Raw genomic sequence first — 24,930 nt, 5'->3', positions numbered from 1 at the left:
TGCCCAATCACTTAGTTTTGTGAGATCTTTTTGAAGTTCTTCACAGTCTGCTTTGGTCTTAACTATCTTGAGCAGTTTTGTATTGTCTGCAAACTTTGCCAGCTCACTGATCACTCTTTTCTCCAGATCATTTATAAATAAGTTGAATAGGATTGATCCTAGGACTGACCCTTGGGGAACACCACTAGTTACCCCTCTCCATTCTGAGAATTTGCCATTTATTCCTACCCTTTGTTCCCTGTCTTTTAACCAGCTCTCAATCCATGAAAGGATCTTCCCTCTTATCCTGTGACAACTTAATTTACGTAAGAGCCTTTGGTGAGGGACCTTGTCAAAGGCCTTCTGGAAATCTAAGTACACTATGCCCACTCGATCCTTCTTGTCCACATGTTTGTTGACCCCTTCAAAGAACTCTAATAAATTAGTAAAATATGATTTTCCTTTACAGAAATCATGTCGACTTTTGCCCAACAATTTATGTTCTTCTATGTGTATGAAAATTTTATTCTTTACAACTGTTTCAACTAATTTGCCCGGTACTGACATTAGACTTGCCGGTCTGTAATTGCCAGGACCACCTCCAGAGCCCTTTTTTGTAGTTTCATCAGTATCTCCTCTTGCTTTTTCTAGTCACCCACAATAGGGGAAAGAAGTAGGGTTGCCAATTTTCTGATCACAAAAAACCAAACACCCTTGCCCTGCCCCCTGCCCTGCTTCCCTCCTGAGGCACTGTGAGGGAGTTTGGGGGCAGGAAAGGGGTTTGGGGTGTGGGCTCCGGCCGGGCGGCACTTACCTCAGGTGGCTCCTGGAAGCAGCCAGCACATCCGGCTTCTAGGTGGCAGAGCGGCCAGGGGGCTCTGCGTGCTGCCTTTTACCCACAGGCACTGCCCCTGCAGCTCCCACTGGCCATGGCCAATGGGAGCTGTGGAGCTGGTGCTCGGGGCGAGGGCAGCTCGCAGATCCCCCATGGCTGCCCCTGCATCTGGGAGCTGGACGTACTGGCCACTTCCAGGAGCCATGCAGAGCCGCGGCAGGCATGGAGCCTGTCTCAGCCCTGGTGCGCCACCAACCAGACTTTTAGTGGCCCAGTCAGCAGTGCTGACTGGAGCCGCAAGGGTCCCTTTTCAACCGGGCGTTCGAGTCAAAAACCAGATGCCTGGCAACCCTAGGAAAGAGGGAAGCAGAAAACAGTCATTCCTGATAGGCCCCCTTACTTTCACTTGGCTCAACTCCTTTGGGGAAAAGTCCATCTAAGCAAGGGCTTTGGGGCATGTGACATCTTTAAAAGACACCGTCACAGATGTCTTGTTTTCACAAACATCAAATATTGAAGTTCATACTGTACCTTAAATATTCTAGATATGTATTTTTTCTCTAATGATTATTTTTACAAAGGAAAGAGGGAAAAACTGGATTATAAAATAATTGATTCACACACTGAAAACGTGGACACTATTCTACAAAGAAAACCATATGACACACAATTCCCTTTACAGCAAAAATTGATTGCAAATGGAGTACATATGCTACAATGCGACAACAGGCTCTGCCCTGGGGGAACTGCAAAACCTGTAGGGTATGGAGTTTGTTTTCAGTCTGCCTTTGCGTCTTTATCTTTAAAAGTTGTTAAATTTAATATGGGACAGCTGTCAAGGGAAGAAATTTCAGTTTTGCTTTAAATGATCTTCATGATGTTATTTAAAAATAAAGCTGTTTGTAGTAATTATTCAGTTCAGGGGGTATCAAAAATCTCCAAGAGGAGTGAGGACATTTTGTTATTTATGGAAAGCAGGGAAACAGGGAGGCAGATACTTAAGAAGAGTAGGATCCCCAGAATCTGTATTGACTGAACTTTCTCTGCCAAAGGGTTCACGATCTACTCGTGTCAGCATAGAAAAGGCAAATGTACTGATTTAGTAACAGCTTCCAGACACCAATACTCCTCTGTTACGAACAAAAGAGAAAAAACTAGTTGACAAAATAGCTAGTGCATTATTGCTAAAGGAGATCAAGATTTCCACCAACGTCTTTGGTAAAGTGGTGGAGGAAGGAGAACTTGCTATAAAAAGTATGTTGTGTGCTTTACCTCTATAAAGGAAATGAATACAGAAACAAGGTTGCTGCCCTGAAGAGCTCACAGTACAATCTAAACAGGCAATGAGCACACCAGGGATAGGAAAAACAAGTACTTGTTAACAGTGAACTCTAAAATAGGTCTTATTATAGTTCCAGGTTTGGAGGTTTATTTCTTTTGCTAGCACTTCTGGGGAGAGAAGAAAGGACGATCATTTACAGATGTCCATGGAAGCAGTATGTTTTAAGGAAGACTATGAAGAGAGTAGAGGCACAGCATGCCAAATCCAAGAGGGGATCCTGGTATAGAGAGACATGTGAAAGAAAGCAGTTGAAAATAGAACACAGACATAAATGCTGCAGTTATTCCTAAATTTTGAGCAGAGCAAAGAAGGCAATGGGTAAGTGAAAAAATGTCAGAAACAGAGACGTAGGGAGGAACTAAATTGTGCCAGGAATAAATTGGCAACTACAGAAGTTACACTGAAGTTAGATAACCAGAACTGGAGGACAGTTATGACTATACTTAACAGAGTACTCCTTACACATCAACAGCTTGATTCTGCCACCATTACCCACACTGAGCAGTACCTTATTAACTACCTGATCATGAAACACATTACTCACAAAATGTAAGGCGTGAGACTACTCTAGTGTATGTAAAGTTAAGCTTGTGAATATATATATATATATATAAATCCCTCTCACCCCTATGGCTGGTATGTGTCTTCCTCAACCCGTCGGTCCCTCTACCAGAGGCCTGGAGTTTGAGGGTTCTGTGCAGTATATCTTAGCTGGTCCTAGCACTGCACTCTTCTGGACAGAAGAGCTCTGATGTGTTCCTGGGATCTGTTGGAGCCACTACCCAGCAGCCGACTCCAGCTCGGTGCTCACCCCACCATGGGACCACTTTGGCCTTCACTTTCCACATCCTCTCCAGTTCCTCTTTCAGGCCCTGGTATTCTCCAGCTTCTCATATTCCTTCTTCCTGATGTTGCTGTCCACTGGCACTGCTATATCTATCACACCGTGCTGTCTTCTGGGTCCTTGTCTATTACCATGATGTCTGGTTGATTGGCCAGTACCTGCTGTCTGTCTCGATCTGGACGTCCCACAGAATCTTAGCCCGCTATTCTCCACACCTTCTGGTGGAATCTCCCATCTGGTCTTGGGAGGTCTAGCCATACGCTGTGCAGTGTTCCTGTCTACACAATGCCAGCCACTTGGTTGTGCCGTTCAGTGTATGCTGTCTGCCTGCATCTTAATCCTGCCACTATGTGTGGACTGTCTCTGAGGCCCTCTCGCACAGTCCGCACCTTGGTCCTCTCAGTGTGGTAGACCCCTGACTCAATGGATCTGGTGCTCAGTGCCTGTTCCTGTGCTGCTATGATCAGTGCCTCAGTGCTGTCTTTTAGTCCAGCCTTTCCAGCCACTGGTAGGATTCCCAATGTCAGCCACCTCAGCTATCTGTCGATGGTACATCCCATGAAGGTCTTGTCTTGCCATGGCACTTCTTCTGCTTGGTCTTCCTCCCATGTCTGCTGCTGCCTCAGGCATTCTCTCAGCAGCTCACTTGGGGGCCATCTTACTGTTCTCCATGATGTTCGGGTTTCATCCAGGACAGTGGCTTTGACGCTCACCAAGCCCGCCCGCCTTCTTATCGCTGGATACAGTTCTCTGGGGTGTTGGACTTGGGGTGGAAACCTCCGTGCATTGTGAGGAGCTCTGGTTTTCACATCAGCAGCCTCCATGTCCTCCTTTGGCCAGCTTCCCAATACCAAGCAGGGTATCTGATGACTGGCAGGGCGTATCCGTTGATGGCATGGATCTTGTTCTTCCCACTGAGCTGGCTCTTCAGACCTTCTTATCCTTTGGTGATACTTGGATGTTGCTGTCTTCCTTGCCTCCTCCTCATGGCTTCATGTGACTGTGGGACGCCAAGGTACTTGTAGCTGGTCTGTATGTCTGCTATGTGGCCCGCTAGTAGTTCCAGCCCATCAGTCTTGACTACCTTCCCTCTCTCACTACCATCGGCCACACTTCTCCAGTCCGAACATAACATCCCAATATCCTCACTGTAATCCGCGTCAGGTGGATTAGCGGAGTCGATGTCTCTGTTCATTTCTTAGCATACAGCTTGATGTCATCCATGTAGAGGGAGTGGCTGATGGTAGTATCACTCCTGAACCTGTACCCGTATCCGGGTCCTTGTGATTTATCTGGCTGAGGGGGTTTTAAGCCTATTGCAGAAACAGCAGCGGGGGACAGTGCATCACCTTGGGTATATGTCGCACTTGATGGCACTTGTGCAAGCTGCCTTGAGTTGACTTCCAGTGTTGTCTTCCATAGTCCAATTGATTCTTGAGGAAGGTCCTTAGTGTCCTGTTGACTTTGTATAGCGCCAGACATTCACAGATCCACCGTGTGCGGCCATTTGAGTGTCAGGTAGGTTTCCTAGTGGTGAATTCAGGCGTATGTGCTCAGATTGGTTCTTCTGTCAGACCTTGATCTTGGCGACTCTCTATCACTGAGCAACTGGGTGTTTTTGGCTTCTGGGTTGTTTTCGTTGCCCCATCGCCCTTTCTAGCTGTGCTCATGTAGCTGGCCATAGTGGTCCTGTTAGCCTTGGCAAGCTATGATGCCTGATAGGACTTTCCATGTTGGTGGGAGAGCAGGTTATTGCGCGGTAGTGTGGACGGTTTCTGTCCCCCTTGCAGAGGGTCTTCATGAATCAGCACTGTCCTTCCTTGTGGGTTAAGCCAGTTGGGTGGGAGGCCTGCTTGCTAGCCAGCCTTGGTTATCCTCTGCTGCTAGGCGTTCATGCGTGCTGTTAGTTTCTTTAGCCAGTAGGTGTTGAATCATGTCGGTCCATGGTCGTTCCAGCTCTTCATGTTCTGACCCGCTGCTGGATGTTCTTTCTACTGTGATGGTGACTGCGTGTCTGTTCTGGAGGAGTGCTCCGCTTGTGATCGTTCTCAGGTCCTGCAGCCACTTTGCAATGGTGTTATGATCTCTCTTTCTCCCATATGTTCTTCAGTACTGTTCAGTTTCTGCTGCTGGGTGGCTCTGCTGTTATTGTGTTGTTGCACTGGAAGTTGGGAGTACACTGATGGTCTTTGAGACAGGCATTTCTTTTTGGGTCCTCTGCTTCTCTAGTTGATCCCTTAGCTGGTGCTGTGCTGTGAGCTCCTCTGTTTAGCAGTCTCTAGGGCTTCAGATGGAGGGTCGGGGGTCCTTGTATTTTTTCAGTAAGCCGAGTCTTATCCTTAATCTTCTACACCCTTTGTAGTCTCCCACCCAGCTGACTAACTCTCTCCGGAGTCGCCTGATCTTATCTCAACCTCATTTTCCAAGGAATGTGGGTACATTACTGTTGTTTCTTCTTGATGTGTAGCAAGGCATTCCAGGGATTACAGAGCGCTGCGCGTGATACCAGTTCATTGTTTGATTATCGGTGGTAGTAGGGAGATTGTCATGAGGGCTCTATTGGCCATCTTCTAAACATACTATCTGATGTAACTTTCTCCACTGAGCCTTGGTATCGGTCTCGAGGATTGACTGGTAGCTAGTTTCTCCATGATCTTATGCCTCATATCAGCTGCGTGGCCTCTGGCAATGGAGGGGGTGGCAGTGAAGTTTCAGCTTCAAGGTGTGGTGCACCATCCTACTTTGTCTTCCAGTCTTCTTGAGTTTGGGATGCTAATGTGGAGTTGGTCTATCTCAAGCGTGAGAGCAGCTTCCTCTTTACTATGTTTGAAGCGTTGGGTAACTAGCTGTTTCTCAGTAAGTGTGGGATGTAGGTCTTTTGTCCATTCACAGTCCCTCATACGTTTCATATATCCCTCTCATTAGGTCTACTGTTGTAGTAGCATTCCATCAATTCCAGGTTCTCTTGTCTCGTCCATGAATGGTTTGTTCCAGTAGCCCACGTTATCGTCAGATTGTCCTGGTTCCTCAACATCTGGCGCGGACCTTGTTAATCCGGGCGCTCCGAGCGGCATGACTCTCCTAGTTCGTGTCACTCTCATATTTGAAGTAGGCAGGTGAAGCATTAGGGGGTCTTTTGCCCAAGGAACCCTACTGGAAAGTTGGGTACCAACCGGGATTTTGAACCCCCGTCTCTCGTATCAAAGGGTGGTCTCCCGTATCAAAGAGCGGCGCTCTTAATCACTACGCTATCCAGTTGCATTTATTTATTTATTTATTTGCAGGACTGGGGCCTCAGTGAATAGTGTGACTGATTTTGATAGGTATAATCAGCATGAGCACAAGGTAAAAAATCAGGCCCCAATTGAATACTGGGAGATAAACATGGATTGTAAAGAAAATGTAACTGAAAATTTTAAATGGCAGCTAGTTGCACAATCTACCAAGGAGAAAAAAGTTAAGAAATGCATGTATATAACAACTACAGTGCAAAATCTACAAAACAAATCATATTCTTATTCCTATAGAGCTCTCTAATAAACAGGAGCTCAGCGGGCGCATTCCACTTTTCTGTGACCTTCAGTGAACTGCTTCTTTTCCAGATTTCTTGTTTCAGAAGAAACTTATGGAATAAGAAGTTTGCCTTTCAGAACAGAAAATGTAAATAGAAGCATCCAGCTCCAACTATTGGATGGGGGACAATCACATTCTCCTTTTGACACCCTTGTAAGCAACTCAAAAAAAGTAATGGATTTCAAGTTGGGAAATTAGTGGGTAAAATGTATTATCTCATACATATAAATGAGACCACTATGCTCAGCCTTTGGAACAGAACTTAGTATCAATTTAGTATTGGATACATTCAATATTGCAACAAGTGCAGTGGAAGAACTGTGATACAGTAGGTCTTTTTCTTCTCTAACTTTGTGGGTACATATGAACCACAAGTTCAACTCAACATACAGGAGTTTAGCCACCCAACTCTCTAGTGTTAACAAATTGCATGTTTGACAAATTATCTGCTCCAAAAGAGTCCTTTTCTACAGAAATATGCATAATTTCATGCCTTTACAAGAATAAATCTATCGTGGACATAAGATTCTACTGATGTTTAACAACAATATGGCAGGTACAAAAGAACCAAAAAGAAAAGAAAGCGTGAAACACCTGAGAAACCTGCCTCTCCGTTAACAAAACATATGGAATATACTGACATCTCTTTTATGAGAGATTACCTGAAATGCACATAGTTAACATTACCAGTGACACCTTGTCAAGGTATTTTCCCCCAGTTTGAACTTTAGCATCCAAAAGTGGGGACCTGCACGGACACTTCTAAGCTTAATTTCTAGCTTAGATCTGATAGTGCCGCCACCAGCCAAAATATAGTGTTTGGCACACTTTCTGTTCCCCCAAAACCTTCCCTGGGGAACCCAAGACCCAAACCTCTTGGGTCTTAAAACCAGGAGAAATAAACCATCCCCCCCTCTTTCCCCCCTCCCCAGACTTTTCCCTTCACCTGGGCTACCCTGAGATGGCTTCCAGATCCAACTCATTGGATCTTAAAATAGAGAGGAATTAACCTTCCCCCTCTCTGTCCCCCACCAATCCCTGGTGAGTTCAGACCCACCCCTTGGGGCTTAAACAAGGGGAGAATCAATCACCTTTCTTAAAAAAGAAAGCTTTTCATTAATAGAAAGAAAAAGTAAAAAATTATCTCTGTTAAAATTGAGAATGGAAAATGTTTACAGGGTAGTCGGATTATAATAGCCTAGGAGGGACTCCCTCCCCCCTAGCCTGATTTCCAAGTTACAGCAAACGAAAGGTAAAACTCCCTTCAGCAAAATACACATTTGCAAGTTAAGAAAACAAACATAAGACTAATCCACCTTTTCTAGCCAGTACTTACTATTTTGAACATGAGAGACTGTTTCAGAAAGATTGGAGAAACCTGGGTTGCACGTCTGGTCCCTCTTAGCCCCAAGAGCAAACAACGAACAAAACAAACAGCACAAACAAAGACTTCCCTCCACCAAGATTTGAAAGTATCTTGTCCCCCAGTTGATCCTCTGGTCAGGTGTCAGCCAGGTTTACTGAGCCTCTTAACCCTTTACAGGTAAAAGAGACATTAACCCTTAACTATCTGTCTATGACACAGCTTCAAAAGAAATGAAACAAACATCAACTACAGAAAACTGAAGTTATATCAACTAAGTTACACACTTAGAAAGGAGAGAGAGGTAATTTACCTTTTTATGGAGGGCATGAAATTCACTATACCTCTTTTCGACAAAATGTTTTCTTCCACTCATCAGCACCTCTATCTTAAAGACCTGTAAAAATATCAATTAAAAAAAAGATTAATTTCATCCACTCAAAACATTCAGTCATCTAACACATTAATTTTGTGACCATGATGTATTTCATTCCTTTAATTACAGTAGCTGATCCCCCAAAATCCTGAAGACTCAGGAGACACTGGAGTACAACATTGATTAATGAGGACTCTGACTAAATACTCCGCTAATAAGTTTGTTCAGCAAATACATTTAAAGGCAATTAAGCTTTGGATTTTTTTTTAATCTTTAGCTTTTAATATACAATAATAATCCTTGACAGAAATGATTTCACATGACTGAAGGGAGAAGAAAACAAAGTGGCAACGACAACATAAACAGAACAAATACAATGCTGCATGGTAACAGCCACACATATGTACAATATGTTCCTCATGACAGAAGTACTATATCCTCTACAATAGAGGAGAAATAAATGTAAACAGTACATTGCAGGTTAATTTCTTCCTAACCTACATATTCATCTCTAGTCTCAGCTGGGCTTGTTCTACTGTTTACACCATGGAAAAAATGTGGTAAAGGCTCATTTTCTTTGCATGATACATATGACAGCTTTTGCTGCTGCCTGTGGAAGGTTGAAAGGCCGGACAAAGAAGCTCTCTCGATCCACTAATTAGTAGCCACTAAAATGACATTTTCTTGATTCTCAGGTCACTGGCTCAAGCTCTGAGGGCAAGTAATGAGAAATATTTTGAAATGCTTGTGAAAACATAGTCTATTAAAGGAAGACAAGATCAGTAGAAAAGCAATGTAAAGAGGGATGTCTGCTGTTTCCAACAATTCTTACACATGTTCTGTTTTGTTTAGGAAATACTGGAAGTAATTATCCTAAGGATGGTGAGAGGCTATACTAAACAACAGTATATTACATAAGGACCCAGGTTTTGGCCCACTCTACCATTCTTTAAAATGAGTTTGGAAACTGTGTTCACACTCAGATCAGACAAAATGATTTCTACTAGAATTTGGCCAGCTAGCATGGATCAGACAAAGCTATTCAGGAGGGAGTTGGAACCTATTTTTCAGCGTATGGTGGATTCTCTGCTAGAACATGTTTTTTAAACATGATGCAAATATGCAATGACTCTTACTGGCTGGCCAAACATGTTAAAAACCAATTTAGTTAGAATCTTACTGAAGCCAAGTTAAACATGGGCTTTAATTTGAGCCATAATATGGATAGATCTACATAGTGAAAACAATATTTTGCAGGGCAACTTCACTATATACAGATGTTCATTATAACCAGAATTAGTTTGTACATAATAGTCCATTGAAACAATTTGGGATTTCATTCTACTTCACTATAACAGGAGTTTTACTATATCCAAGTCACTTTGAGCAGCTTAACCCATTTTTTGGCTACCAGAAACTCTGTCCCCAGAAATTATTTGCTCCTGGAAAAGCTTCAAGACATCAGCAGGCATATTTCACAAATTCACAGCTGTAAATGAAATGATATGTATTGGAGAGGGGTTTTAAAAGATCAATGTAAAGTTAGCTGCTAATTTAACACATTTCAATTTCTAAGCTATAAACACTGTACCTTTTAAAATGAGAAGTAGCTGGGAGGGAAATCCTGTCTATATAATGTGCGCATAAGTCAATTTCAATTAATTGCAGCACTTCACCAAAGTAGCATTTCTTTCAGAGAGCATTCCAGAAATACAAGAGACAAAATGCTTTTGAATATGCAGAAAATGAATCATCTTTAAATAGGAAGAACTCTGGAGAATTAAGTGGCTGAGAAAATTGGATACTAGAATATGAACCTGACCAGTTCGATAGTGATCAAAAGTCATTACCTTTTAATTGCTGTGGTGATCTATATAAAATGAATTGATAGTCTCCATTCAGTCAGTCTATGTCACACACACACACACACAAATTGTCTCAACTGGCAAGCTGGTTAGCAGCCTCAACATATAAACTAAGGAAGGAATGAACATGAAGACTAAACAACACTCCAGGTGAGGGCTGAGACATATTGGTGGGTAAGTTTAAGCTGCCGCTCCTTGGGTAGTACAAGTCCCCAGGGCTGTCCATCAGACAACTTTCATGAGAATTACAAATTCATATAAGTCAAGTTATGCCCTCAGTCACACACATGCAACTTCAGTGAAGTAAATCTGTTTCCCTTTGAAGTCAGTAGGGTTGAATGGGTCTTACAGAAGGTAAAATTTTGACCCAAGGTGGGGGGGTCGGGGGGAAGGAAATGAAAAGCTCTGGATGGACTGTTTTTTCAGTGCATATATCTACTTTATCCCCAACTGATCTATGTTTCAGAACTAGTTTATGAACTATGTAAATAGCTCCAGGGCCCCAGAATTGGTATTTCATTTTTAAGCTTAGATTTTCTCACCAGGGAAGAAATAGGAACATTTTAATAACTATGCATATAATTATTGGGAACAAGGAGGTAGCATCCATCAGTTGCAGAATAGAGTAGCTGGCAGCTTTCATAGAGGCGATAAGAGATTTGCCTCAACGGTGTCTGTGCATGATGCTGCTGTCATTTCTACTACAATGAAATCTGCTGCCTTCACATCATCTGTTACTTACAACAATATTGCAAGCTTAAATGTTAATAATGGGAACATATACAGTGGATGTTACAGCTCAAGTGCACTGATTTCATTAATGCAGTAGCCTAAAAGTCTAAAAGACAGACAGTGCATCTGCTCATGTATTAAAATGAAATAAATTCAGAAATTATTTTTCTCTAACTGGCATTTCTGAGCCTACTCATTGTAGCACCTATGTTGCAAAAATGTAAAGTAATTTGTGATTCTGTTATTGTTACAGCAGTAAAATGTGGGAGTATATAAAAGTTTTCATCCTGCTTCCATAAATGTCTTAACAATTCCCAAAACTTTACAAGTTAAATATTTTACTTAAACGTAAAATAAAGTTTGAGCAAAGCACCCTATAAAGCAGAAATTAAACTTAAAGAATAGAAAAACATATTGTACTTATGAGTATTGATTGTTAAATTACTTCACTGAGGTTGCAGAAGTTCCAACCTTATCTCATTATCATTTACTAGATCACTACTCACAATCTTAGCACACAGATGAGGTTTGTGTCACTATTTTCAACAAGGGTGTAGCAATGCATGTGTGTGTGAGAGAGAAATCTGTGTATAAAGGAAGGGTAGATTTTCCTAACAGACACAAAATACCTAACGAATATAGACAAGTCTGACAATAGTTTAACTGAGCAATTGCAGGCACGGACAGAAAAACAATGTGAGGAAACTGGTGCACCTAGATGAAAGTGCCAAAATAAAGAAGGAAGAATTATGGACAAAATTGTAACAGTGCAAGGAAATTACTTTTCTATTTAAGAATGTTCACATTCTGTTGAACAGATAACTCTGAACAGACATATCACTTTTTATATGTAAGATATAGCTAAATGCCCTGAGAATGAAAAATGTAATAATTAATCATGTAGTTAGACAACTAATGCTGCTCTTACAACATATTGACAGAAATTATACTTAGAGTGAACAATCCACATTTAGTCTTGGCTAGAGCAAGAAGTACAGTAGGTTTACAGTGATGTTACTGTGTCCTTTATTAAATGCACCAGGTAGAAGGCTACCCACCCATAAATTCTGCCATGAAATAAAATATATCCTTTCTCTCTGGTGCCACAACAAAAGCCTATTCAACCATTATCAAAGCTGTTTGCACAGAGCTTAATGCAGGAGTGATTGTCCAACACAATTTAATCTGTGCAAAACGAAGAGTGGGATGAACAGCTCTGGATCTGAAGTCAGAGCACGAGATGCATATCTTTCTCCAACTGAAATTGTCATCTCTGCCAAAAAGGATGACAGTCCAACTCATCATCAAAATTTTGGGGTGGAAGAGCTGGACTCTATTAAATCAAATACTGTTTTAAGAACTCATCGTAGGAAGTCCTAACAAAGTTGGACACATCTACATAACTATTTTTTAAAATTAATTAAAAAATATTCAATAATAATACAAGCTACAAATTAGTAAGACACCAACCGCTTCCCTTTTATAGTTTTTATAGAATAATGGCCCAATTCTTGGTTCCCCATTGGCCCCTTTACACTCCGCTGGTGCAGCATAAAGTGGCCATAAATGGGGTTTCTCAGACACACAGAGCTGTCAGAATGGGTCTCCACTGGCTCTCAGCTCACTGCATTGTCACAATTCTCAGTTGTCCGAGAAGGACATTTGCAGCCATATTGCAAGCTAAAATAGCTCTAAGGTTGCTCTAGCTTACACCAAGGAGCACTGAGTGCAGGAATGGCAAATCAGATTCAAGGGGACACAAATCCCTTTCTCCCTCCAACCTTTCCCCCAGAACCAGTGAAAGTAAACTGTGTGTTTACCACTCTTCTCTCATTGGTGATACAAAGGTGACTATTTCCAATACCAACAACTCCTTCTATATACTGCTCCCATCTAAATCAATGGGACTGGAACAAGGATCAGAGATCTGTACTTTAAGTTGTCCAAGATAAAAAAAAAATCCAACTCAGCCTTTTACATAGAATTGTTTACAAAAGTTGAGACAAACAGATTTGTACAAACTGGATTGTACAGGTTAAGAGAACCATGATAAGACATATTCCAGGCTCCCGGTAACAAGTAATGGGTTGATATGACAATGAGATAAAAGATTCCAGAAACGGGAGAAAATGTTTAAAGTTGACACCATCAAAATGTGTTTTAATGGGTTCATGTTAATGCTAAACAGTTATCACCATTTTTGAACATTGTTTATCTGGGTTTCACTGAAAGGGAGTGGTAGGGGTGACAGCTGGACTGGAAGGAGAACACTCCACCTTTCCATCTCTTCTTGGACCCTGGAATCTACCTTGACACCTTTGGGCCTTTATCTTCTTGATCTTGAAAGGCATCCTGACCAGACTGGGCCAGAGAGAGGGAACTGATGACATCGTCAAATACTTGCAATATGAAACTTAGGTTCCTGTACTCACACCCACCTACCCTACTCCTTGACTTTTTCCTTCCCTGCCATATTTCTTCTCTTTCCTCTCTCTCTCTTTTTTGCCTTCTAGCAGCAGTCTGGCTTAGCCAGACAAGACAGCATCCTTTGCAGCACTACTGTAAGCCCATGACTACTGAGGCTGCAAAAAGCAATGTCCTAAACCAGAGGTTCTCAACCATTTTCTTTCTGAGCCTCCCCCCACAACGTGCTATAAAAGCTACACGGCCCACCTGTGCCGCAATAACTGATTTTCTGCATATAAAAGCCAGGGCTGGCATTAGGGGGTAGCTAATAGGGCAATTGCCTGGGGCCCCGTATCCTGGGGGCTTACACGAAACTACATTGCTCAGGTTTCAGCTTCAGCATCAGGTGGTGGGGCTCAGGGACCTGGGCTTCAGACCCATGTGGTGGGGGCTTTGGCTTTCTGTCCTGGGCCTCAGCAAGTCTAATGATGACCTTGCTTGGAGGCCCCCCTGAAACCTGCTTGAGGCCCTCTCTGGTGCCCCAGAACTCTGGTTCAGAACCACTGCCCTAAACAGCATGACATTGTTTACCAGAGATAAACATAGAGGCCGGTATGATCAAACATAGAGGCCAGTATGACCAAAAACTATACCCATGTTTCTCCAGCAGTGATGGTGCTGACTTTTAATTGCAACAGAGACAGAAACTCCATTTTCTATCTTTGATGTTCTTTTCTGTCACATTTTGTGTGCATTTCTCTTGCTTTATCTTCAAGAAAATGGGACTAGACTTTTACAACAGCAAAACAGCAGCAACTACAGCTGCCTGCCATCTCAACTAACTTCTTTTCTTTTCCCCCAAAAGGACAGTTAATACCAACTGCCCAACAAGAGTTTTTCCCTATACAAACATTCTGTAGCTAAAGGAAAGGAAAAAGTATATTCTTAATCTTACTTAAATCCAGGGGTGGCCAACTTGTGGCTCCAGAGCCACATGCATCTCTTTACATGTTAATATGCGGCTCCTTGTATAGGTACCAACTCCGGGCCTGGAGCTACAGACGCCAACTTTACAATGTGCTGGGGGGTGTTCACTGCTCAACCCGTCGCTGCCACAGGCCCTGCCCCCACTCCACCCCTCTCCCCGCGAGCCTGCTATACCCTCACTCCTCCCACTCCCCTTCCGAACCTCCTGCACCTCACAAAACAGCTGATCAGAAGGTGTAGGGAGGGAAGGGGAGGCACTGACTGGCGGGGCTGCCAGTGGGCGGAAGGCACCGGGAGCGGGGGCGGAGCTGATGGGAGGGGGGCTGCTAATGTATTACACCTCTACTCTGATATAACGCGACCCGATATAACATGAATTTGGATATAATGCTGTAAAGCAGCGCTCTGGGGGGGGGGGGGGGGCAGGGCTGTGAACTCCAGCAGAACAAAGCAAGTTCGATATAACACGGTTTCACCTATAACACAGTAAGATTTTTTGGCTCCTGAGGACAGCGTTATATCAGGGTAGAGGTGTACCGTGGCTCTTTGGCAATGTACACTGGTAAATTCTGGCTCCTTCTCAGGCTCAGGTGGACCACCCCCGCTTAAACCATTTGAAATATGAAGTATTAACTGTTTTTCCTTCTTTTCCTGTATCTTTAATAAAAAGCTAAAATGATTGTTAATCATTGGTTGTTACAATATGAGTGAACCAGAGATAACCTGATGCAAAACCACACTTAACTATGTTCCAGTGAACATGAGTTTTATTCACATATTATCCCTTGTTGGACCAGAGGCACCTTTTCCACACAACAGGAAGAGACATGGCCAGGTTGGAGCGCTTAGCAGGTCGTTAACAATGTTACTATTTCAAAACAAATTCTATTTAGTTTTGGTGCAAGGAAATGCACTGTTTGAGACAGAAATTTTAGTTGTCTAAGATGAGGAAATATACAGGTATTATACACATCTAAATTGCACAATATTTAAGTATGATTAGTTTGTATGCATTCATATGCATTGTATAATATATATTTTAATACTTTATAAATGATATAAACTTGTACAAACAACCTTTCAGTAGAAGGACAGACTTGTAGCATCCTGGTTTAGAATTTGTACAAGATGAGGAGAGTTATACAAAAACCAGAAGCACTGAGAAGAAATTTACAAAAGTCATATTTCTATTAGGGCTGAGCTTACCAATACCATTTAATGTATGACTTACAGAAATAACTACATCCCTTTAAAAGTCTCAGCATGCCTGACAGACTTTTTGACTGAAGAATAGCTAATGCATTCAGATCTCAAGCAGCTCAACCTTAAACCTTTGTCATGGCCATATGGAAGAAATTCCAGAACAACTGAAATGGTAGCTACGGTCCAGGGAGCACTAATAGGATTTCCACATGTTTAGTGTTTCATTAATGTTCAGACAATGGTACATTTTCTCAGGTTCAGTTGGGCTATGCTCACTGCAAGACCAGGGTGTGTAGGTGGAACCAGAGTTGGTTTTATACCTAGACTGCATTTCACTGATCCTGGGGCAAACCACTGGCTGATCCAATCGTAAGCATAAATAACAGCAGTTGCATGGCTGCTCTAGCATATAACTAGCTGCAGATAGGTACAGCACCCAGTACAATGGGTCCTGGTCCATACCTGGGGCTCCTAGGCACAACAGTGACACACATAAATAATCACACAGGTACAGGTGTTGCATTTTGGGGGAGGGGTTAAATATTTATTATTATTTGTATTAAGTATTTTTATTATGGCATTGCTTTGTCCAGAATCAAAACACAAGGAGATAGATTACAGAAAACTGTTCTTTTAATTCATGGAAAATAAATGTATTCAAATCGCTCCCAATTCTATGAAGCAATCAATGGACATTGACCAGGAGGAACATTTTTACTATTTCTAATATAAATAAATTAATTTTTATCATTAACTCTAAATCCAACAAGAAGGCTTTGTTGTCTTTAAAATTCCCTTGACAAATCCATATTATCACAATGCTATCCTGACTGAAATTCTGTGTTAAGAATGTTTTAAAATATTCTGGCATTTAAAACATTCACATATGCGTCTTTTACTTCAAATCTCAACTTAAAACTCATTTCTTTTATTTAACCTTCAGGTCACTGATCCAAGACTCCTATACCCGCCTATAGTTTTGTATTCACACCAAATTAGACTGTAACCTCTTTAACACAGGGACCTATCTAAAAAGTGTTTTGTAAAGTACGCCAACGGTATAATAAAATAATTATGGATATTCTTTGTGTCATGCTCTTTTCCAATATCAACTTCCTCATCCACAAAACAGACTAGTACCTGAAGTGATTATGTATAAAAGACACAGGACTCTGGGGCAATCTTTGTAAAGATGGCCTCTGAGAGAGAGAGGTAGAACAACATATGTTCCTTGTGGTATCCCAGAGACACTAATTCTCACTAAGTGGGAAACTGTAGGGAGTCTCCTGTGGAACTACCAATGTTTCTGCATGAAAAAGGTGGCTGGCATATAAGAGCCAGCACTCAGGATTTTTTTCCACTCACTTTCACCAATCTTTTTCAAACACATGCTTCATAAATCCCATAGGAACGTGTCTGTCATTTCCTGAAAAATAACTTACTTGGCTCTCCTAATTACAAAGCTTCTCCTTGCCAAGGTAATGCAGACTATGGAAATAAAGCCAAACTAAGATGCTAGAAGATCTGACACTTTTGTGTTTTTCTAAAGCACAAATGTTGCACAGATGCCTTCCTTTTAAAACCCAACTGACACTGCAGTCACCTTTTTGTCAAGATCCTTAGAAACAAATGTAAACAACAATAAGGAATAAGTTGAGATATATAGGTCTCAAAGTGCTTTTAGAGTAAGAATTCTAAATTCTGTATTACAAATTGAGCAGGTGAGGCAGACACTGAACTCTTGGATTTCCAAATTATTCCTGTGATTAAATTGTTCTGATGATAGGGTTGCCAGGTGTCTGCTTTTCAATCGGAATGTCCGGTCAAAAAGGAACCCTGGCAGCTCTGGTTGGCACTGCCGACTGGGCTGTTAAAAGTTGGGTAAGCGACACAGCAGGGGCCTGGGGTTAAGGCAGGCTCCCTGCCTGCTCTAGCTCCATGCGGCTCCCGGAAGCATGCGCCAGGTCCTTCAAGCCCCGAGGCGCATGGACAGCCAGGGAGGCTCCGTGCACTGCCCCTGCCACTGGCTTCACAGCTCCCACTAGCCGGGAACCGTGACCAATGGGAGCTGCAGGGGCAGCACCTGTGGGCACGAGGGCAGCGTGTGGAGCCTCTCTGGTCACCCATGCACTTAGTGGCTGGAGGGACCTGATGGCTGCTTCCTGGAACCCAACCATCTGCCCCAGTTCTGAGTTCTCCTCCTTCACCCAAACCCCTCATCTCTGGCCCCACCCTTGAATGCACACCCCAGCAAGAGCCCTCTAGTCCAGTGAAAGTGAGTGAAAGTGGGGGATAGCGAGCGATGGAGGAAGGGGGGATGGAGTGAGCGGGGGTGGTGCCTCGGACCAGGGATGGGGCAGAGATGTTCAGTTTTGTGCGATTAGAAAGTTGGCAACCCTATCTGATGAGAGATACTAAAAATATGCATCTTGCAATACTCTCATAATGATCTTCATACTGATCTAAATGTCTGTTGAAAATAATAAACTATTTCAGAGCAAGTGACATAGAATATAAAACAAGTATCTGTTCATTCCTTTGTGGCTTTATGAATAACCAGTACAACTTCAAATTTAAAAAAATGCCCTTTCAAAGAGTTACTCACCTCTGCCTCTTTCAAGCCTTACTATACTCAGGCTACAATGACACAGCAATCTTCACTTATGTCAGTCAAAAGTAGTGACAGGCGGGGTTTATTTCAAATGGCACAGAAACCAATTTCAGATTATGTTTATTGAACAGAGGTCTTCTACTTTTCTGATGCTTGTGCTGATTTTATTAGGTATCCCATTTCAAAGCAACAGATTACAGGTATTTCCAAACCAGATTTCTCTGCCCATTTAGCAGTACGCATTTTGCTTTTCTTAAATCAGTACATAATGAGTAAGATAAATAATATCACCATAACTTCAGATAAATGTGTTTTCCAAATCAGACCTCAGTTACCGCAATTCATGAAAATCAATTCCAGCTAGGCAGACCACTGAAAGTGAGATGCACAGATTTCAGATACACTCTCTTGTTAGCCACAACTATTCTATTCTCACTGGTGATCACTGTAGTATCTGAGCATTTTCGAGTAGTGCATTAAATGATGTGATTAACAATTGTCCTATGTTTGTTCTCTCCCTCCCTCTTCCCCTAAGAGAAGAAATGTCTGCAGTGGAGTGTCTTGTTTTAGTAAGGTTGGAGGTGTTTTTATTGGTTTTATTTTGCTCCATATTTTGTTAGCTTGTTTTTTAATATACATGTTAATATGCAGTCATGTTAGAGAAGCCAAGATCAAAGAAGTGCATCTTGCACTTGAAGCGGTGGTGAGATCTGTGATTATCCTTAGTTCCTCAGGGAGTTCATTCCATAGTTTCAGAACAAAACCCCAAGGAAGTTCCTGCATAGATGAGATTTACCCTTATTATAAAGAGTTGAAGGAAGACTTCCAGTCAGGTCTGCTGAGTCAACCTTTATGGTTGATACACAGGGTGCTGTTGCCCTGGGCATGGTCTGAGTGGGAGAATCATGGGATTCCACTCCATAACAGGTGAAGGCAAGAGACCTCTTACCAGGCTGGGGTGCACTTAGAGAGACTAGAGAGGAGTCAAATGTACAGCAGATTAACCCTGCAACTGTGACACTCAGGTTATTTTATTTACTCAAAATCTGCCATAGTGGATTCAATGGTACCTACCGATGACCTTTTTGAAGGCTATGAGCTGCTGTATTGCATTATTTTAAACAAGTCCCTGGAAACATCACCTGACCTTGCTGTTTACAAACTTCCAGTTTCTGCGCCACTAGGGCACTTTTGGAATGTCTAGGAGATTTCCAGCAGTCAAATACAAGAAAAACACTTGCTCTGGTCCAAGTAGTGTCTCCATGATGCAGAATGGGATTCCCTGAAGCTAGCTGGGTGGAGTATGGGTACTCTCACTGTAGTTAGAAGTACTCTTTTGCTTCCAGACCATCTGACTTATCTATATTACACTTGTTTTCCTCACTTTGGACACTTGGATGACTTCTTGGAGACTCTCTAGAGATTAGGTTGTCAAGGATTTTGATAAGAATGAGGGCTCAGTTTTTTTCAATAGAAAAACTCTGAATTGCATCAACTTTACATTCTTTTACTAGAGTTTATGTAGGTGCAGCGTTCTCATCATGTGTTTAAAATCCTGCTGAACTAAACAACAATTAATTTCCTCTATTCGAGAAGAAGAGGATCAAGGACATTCTACATCAGGGGTAGGCAACCTATGGCACCTGTGCCAAAGGTGGCACACGAGCTGATTTTCAGTGGCACTCACAGTGTCACCGGTCCAGGGGGCTCTGCATTTTAATTTAATTTTAAATGAAGCTTCTTAAACATTTTAAAAACTTTATTTACTTTACATACAACAATAGTTTAGTTATATATTATAGACTTACAGAAAGAGACCTTATAAAATGTTAAAATGTATTACTGGCACGCGAAACCTTAAATTACAGTGAATAAATGAAGATTCAGCACACCACTTCTGAAAGGTTGCCAACCCCTGTTCTACATATATCATGACAGACTTCTGACCAAGTCAGAGCCCTCAAGTAAAGCTCAGGTCCAAGTGATTCAGTGTACAGCAGATGAACATCACAGGCTGATGGTTCATGTATATAATTCAAAAAAGATATTAAGATGTGTTTTAAGAACTTCTTCCAGTAATGGTACCATCCTCTCTTCTCACAGATCAAGGAAAGCAGGAAGCGGTACTTGGCGTAGTATAGCACCTTCTGGCCATTAGAGTGCTAGCTTTGCTGCCATCTTTAGAAATATTTCAAGGGAATTGTTTTTACTTCAGTGCCCAGAAACTGGAAGAGCTCAACCAGTACTTGAACTCCAATAGTTAAATCCATTCTTGACACTTCTGGATGAAGTGCGTGCAGACAGCAATTTTAAAAAAAGCAATAAATCCCAGAATCTTTACCACTTCAGTGGATTTACAGTGCTCTTACTTCTTTGCTTCTGTTAATCAGTGTAATTAGAATACTTGATGTTTGCACTGGGATCTGCCCTTCATCTCTAATGTTGTGCTAGCTCTTTTAGCTTGCATGTGGAACTAGAGTATTTAAAAGATAACGGTGGCAGAGATAGATGCTTTGTAGAAAGAAGGCATTTTCAGTCTCCCGCACTTGAACAACTGACTCATGTGAGCTCCAGCCTAGCTTGAGCAGAGTCAATAGTGGTCATTACATCTACTTTAATTCATAGACTGTATGTCAACCCACTAAGCCCACCACCTGATTTCATAACCAATAGGCTTGCAGTTGACTAGAAGGTTCTCTCTCTCCTCCTAGAACATAAGCCCTCCTCTTTCCATTAGTGAAACACAATAAATATAAAAACTTGAATAAATAAAGTGAACTAACCTTAAAGATGCATCTGTTCTGACTCTGATTTTGTACATTTTTTAAAAGTTCCCTTCTCATTCTCACCTTCTATCTTGCACTTCAAACCATTTTTTGCCTCTTTTCCTCTTCATTAGTTTTTCTCTTTCATCTATCTATCTTCTCTTTGCCCTTCAATCTTGCCTTTGTTTTCCTTCTCATCAACATTTTGATCCATTCCTTTTCTAATTTCTCCCTTAGCTCCTCTCTGATTCTCCTTCTTGCTCTTCCTCCACTTTCTATCCTTTCCCTTCTGCCATTCTCTGGCCAGGGGGTAGCTGTGCGATTGCAGGAAGGGAAAGAATGGCTCTCCTTTCCCTATGAAAGTGGGAGGAAATGGGCTTCCTCTTCTTTCCTCTGTGCAGGAGCAGAGACAGGGGCAGGGGCACCATCTGGCGGTTTGTCCAGCTTTTCAATCACCTCCAGCATACACAGCCAGGAGCAAGAGAACCCAATCTGGTGTAGGGGGAAATTACTGTTCCACTGTGTTCTCCCTTATATCACCAGCACATAGCTCCCCCTGTTGCCTTTCCATGAGTGGTGAACTTTGCTGGCCAAATCACCATACAGGTGGTTCAGCAATTCCTCTTTGTGTTTGAGCTGAGGAAGAGCAGTGCTAGAGTGGTATGTCAGCATGCCAAGAAAAAGTGGGAGTATCACCCCTCCACATGCCTGTCTAACTGAAACAATGATGACTGCGTTAGAGAGGTGTTCTGTGTGCACTGGAACCTTAAGAGGTGTTCAAGACGGCATCATCAATGCATTCATGGATGAACATTCCAAGCATCCTTTGGCGTGAGCTTAAATGCTTCCCCAATTCATTCTGGACCTGGAAACCACAATGGAAGGGTTGGTGATTGTTCTGACTTGCTGACGTGATGGTACAAGAGAAAGGTAAAAGAACTAGCTGACTAAAGATGACACAAACAAAATAAGACTTATTTGATGGCAGTATAGTTAATTTGTAATGTGGTCCTCCAAAAATAAGAACATAAAATTCCCTCACTGCAGTCAACTCTGGGATCTGCAGGAATTAGTTATGACAGCACCAAAAATCAAACTGGGAAAGACTTTTTAAAAATAAGTGCCTAATGTCAGGCTCCTAAATCAATATATAGGTATCTAAATATTATTTGAGGAGCTTTACTTCCAGAATCATTTTTGAAAACCTTATAACTATATTTTCAGATGCCAGCACTCCTATAAAGGAACACCATTTTTCTTTGTTATGCCCAAAATAAACACTTGTGTTATACTCTTATATGCATATGTACATAATATATTTCCAAAACATCTTCATTAATATTCTACAGTCTGAATGCTAACAAACTTATGCCAACCATAGTCTTTCCTTAAGTGTTTTTACTTCTTCAGAGTCATTGGGTGAGCATGCTGGAAGCTACAGGTATTGCGGGTTTATTTCAAGGAAGATGTACAAGAGTACTGCACTTATTCCACATTGCAGTCAGTTTATTTGCAGATGATTCTATTATATATCCTGAAGCAAGGATTACCTCACACAGCAACATCTACAAGTAATGCTTTCTGTCATCTCTAGTTGGCTAGGAGACTCCTTCCCATCCTTGTGGATGACAACCTGGCCTCGGTTATTTAAGCCTTTGTCACTTCTTGGTTGGATCACAGCAATGCCATACACCCGGGCACAAAGCTTTCTGCTCTTAGGACACTCCTTCTAGTACACAATGCTGCATCATGTCTCTTCAGCAATACAGGCTACTCAGAACATTAAACTTGTTTGCTGCTCTCTACACTGGCTTCCCACAGCACACTGAATCAAGGACTTGGTTCTTAAATAAGATGTCCCATTGCCTAGGCCCAGGTTATCTAAAAGACTATGTCAAATATCAGAGGGGTAGCCTTGTTAGTCTGGATCTGTAAAAGCAGCAAAGAGTCCAGTGGCACCTTATAAACTAACAGATGTTTTGGAGCATGAGCTTTCGTGGGTGAATACCCACTTCGTTGGATGCAACTAAAAGACTATGTGATGCTCTAGGACATACCGGTGGTAGTGCCTTCTCTAACTCCTCTTCATCTTCCAGCAGAGGAAGTTTACCCAGATCCTTTCTTAATGCTCAGGATCTGACTAGTGAAGGGGCTTTTTTTAAAACGCTTTCGTGGGTTTGGAAAACTTTCATCAATAAAATATTGGGAGCAGTCTGGGCTCTCAGCTTCCAGAGTGGAAGACTCATAAGTTTCCTTTTCATTAGTAGGAAGGAGGAGCAGACAGGAGGCACGTTGTTGTTTTTAGGCACTTTCTTTTTAAGCAATTAACTTGTACAGGCTCTCCGTATTATTTACTTAAATGTTTGTTTGCACTTTCTAACTATAGAATGAATTATCTCTGCTATTAGATAATATCGCCAATCCTCTCTCTCTCATCAGATATTGCCAGTCCAAGCACTGTCATCTGATTTTGGAAGAAGGCATCATTATGTCAATTGAGTAAAGCCCTGCACCCTACAAAGAGATTGAATTTGTCAGGTCAACCACTTCTGAGCAACCCAGAGTGGGATAAAGAAATGGCTACAAAGTGCTATTCTGCTGTTAGGGGCCAGACAGTCTCATTCTTACTCCCAATACTTGGAAAGGAACCCACCTCTACTGAGAGAAGGTCCTGAAAAAAATGACTAGCACAGTGAAGAGAGAAAGACCCCACTATGGTAAACTAAAGATTTCTTTCTTTCTTTTTTTAGGCGGGGGTGGGGGGTAAGGGGGGAAAGGAGGTGGATTTCAGAGAATAGAATAATTTGAATAAACATTCATTTCCATGATGGTCTTTTGTCAAGGCAGAAGAAATGCTGGAAGTTGCATAAACAGCAAGGAGCGCAGCAGGGGAATGGGCCCAAATTATATAACTTCTAATTGCTTGCTGCCACCTGTCATTTGTGACTAAGGCCACGTTTACACTAGGAGCACTTTCCTGGCACAGGAATACCACTCTACTATACAAGCAAAGCACTTATTCCAGCCCTCACCAACTGAGATAAACTATACTGGTATAAGCTCAGTTGAGTCCTTATAACTATACTAAGGGTTTTTGCCAGCATAGCTATGTCTGTCAGGGATCACCTCTTCATACCCCTCACCAACACAGGCATGCTGGCAGACTGTCATACATAGGGTAGACCTGGCCTAAGAGTGCAAGATGAACTCCATGTTAGTGGGGAGTAAGGATTCTGACCCAAGAACAAATGAAAACTGATTTGGTTCCACAAAATGTAAATGTGGTAGAGAGTTAGGAGGCAGGAGAGGGAAAACATTTTCTTATGAATAAGGTAGAGAGCCAAAATACAAGGCATATTAAATAGATGGAACAAATTCTCTTCTGGCATAACATCGTTGACTTTAGTGGAGTTATGCCAGATACATACACATATCCACCTCCTAGAAAAAAGGAAAATGTGAATGGCATGTCAGGATTCCAGCGAGTGTATTTATGATAAGGCCATATTTTCTTGGAAAGAAAATCAGCTGAAATATTAAAATAACAACTTTGCACTACAGGATGTGCAATTCAAGTGTCATTTCAGCAATTCTATGGTGTGGGAATGAATGCCCTATCAGAGGTATGACCTATCAGAGACTGGTGCACACTTTATAATTTTGAAGACTACAAAAGTGATTTAGTGAAAATTACATTAATTTGTAACTGCCTTCCTGAGGTATGTCTACACAGCAATTAAAGACCTGCAGCTAAAGTCCAGGTCAGCTGATTCAGGCTTATGGGACTGTAAAATTGCTGTGGACATGTTTGGGCCAAGTCCCAGGGTCTGCAGCCCAAGCCAGAAACTCAACAAAGCAATTTTTAGCCCTGCAGCCCAAGCCCCACAAACCCAAGTCAGCTGACCCACGGGTCTTTTATTGCAGTGTAGACGTACCCTTGGTGACTTGCCTACAAAGGCAAGTACTGTGTAACTAAATGCAAAGTTGTAAATGAAATCATGTTAAGTATTGTACTACCACCACATTTCAACAAGTAGCTTTAAATTATG

General features: G+C 41.9%; 1 protein-coding gene across 2 annotated transcripts in view; it reads right to left on the bottom strand.

The window, feature by feature from the left end:
• SNX24 (sorting nexin 24) overlaps positions 1-24,930 on the bottom strand; it is a 135,933-nt gene that overhangs the window by 55,877 nt on the left and 55,126 nt on the right. For both annotated transcript variants that reach the window (XM_032790771.2, XM_075067173.1), the window contains exon 2: positions 8,250-8,333. In XM_032790771.2, coding sequence (XP_032646662.1) covers positions 8,250-8,333 — 84 coding nt within the window. The remainder of the gene's footprint in view (positions 1-8,249; positions 8,334-24,930) is intronic.

Source organism: Chelonoidis abingdonii, chromosome 6, assembly GCF_003597395.2.
Source record: "Chelonoidis abingdonii isolate Lonesome George chromosome 6, CheloAbing_2.0, whole genome shotgun sequence".
Classification (NCBI taxonomy): Eukaryota; Metazoa; Chordata; order Testudines; family Testudinidae; genus Chelonoidis; species Chelonoidis abingdonii.
This window is presented reverse-complemented; position numbering and strand designations above follow the sequence as displayed.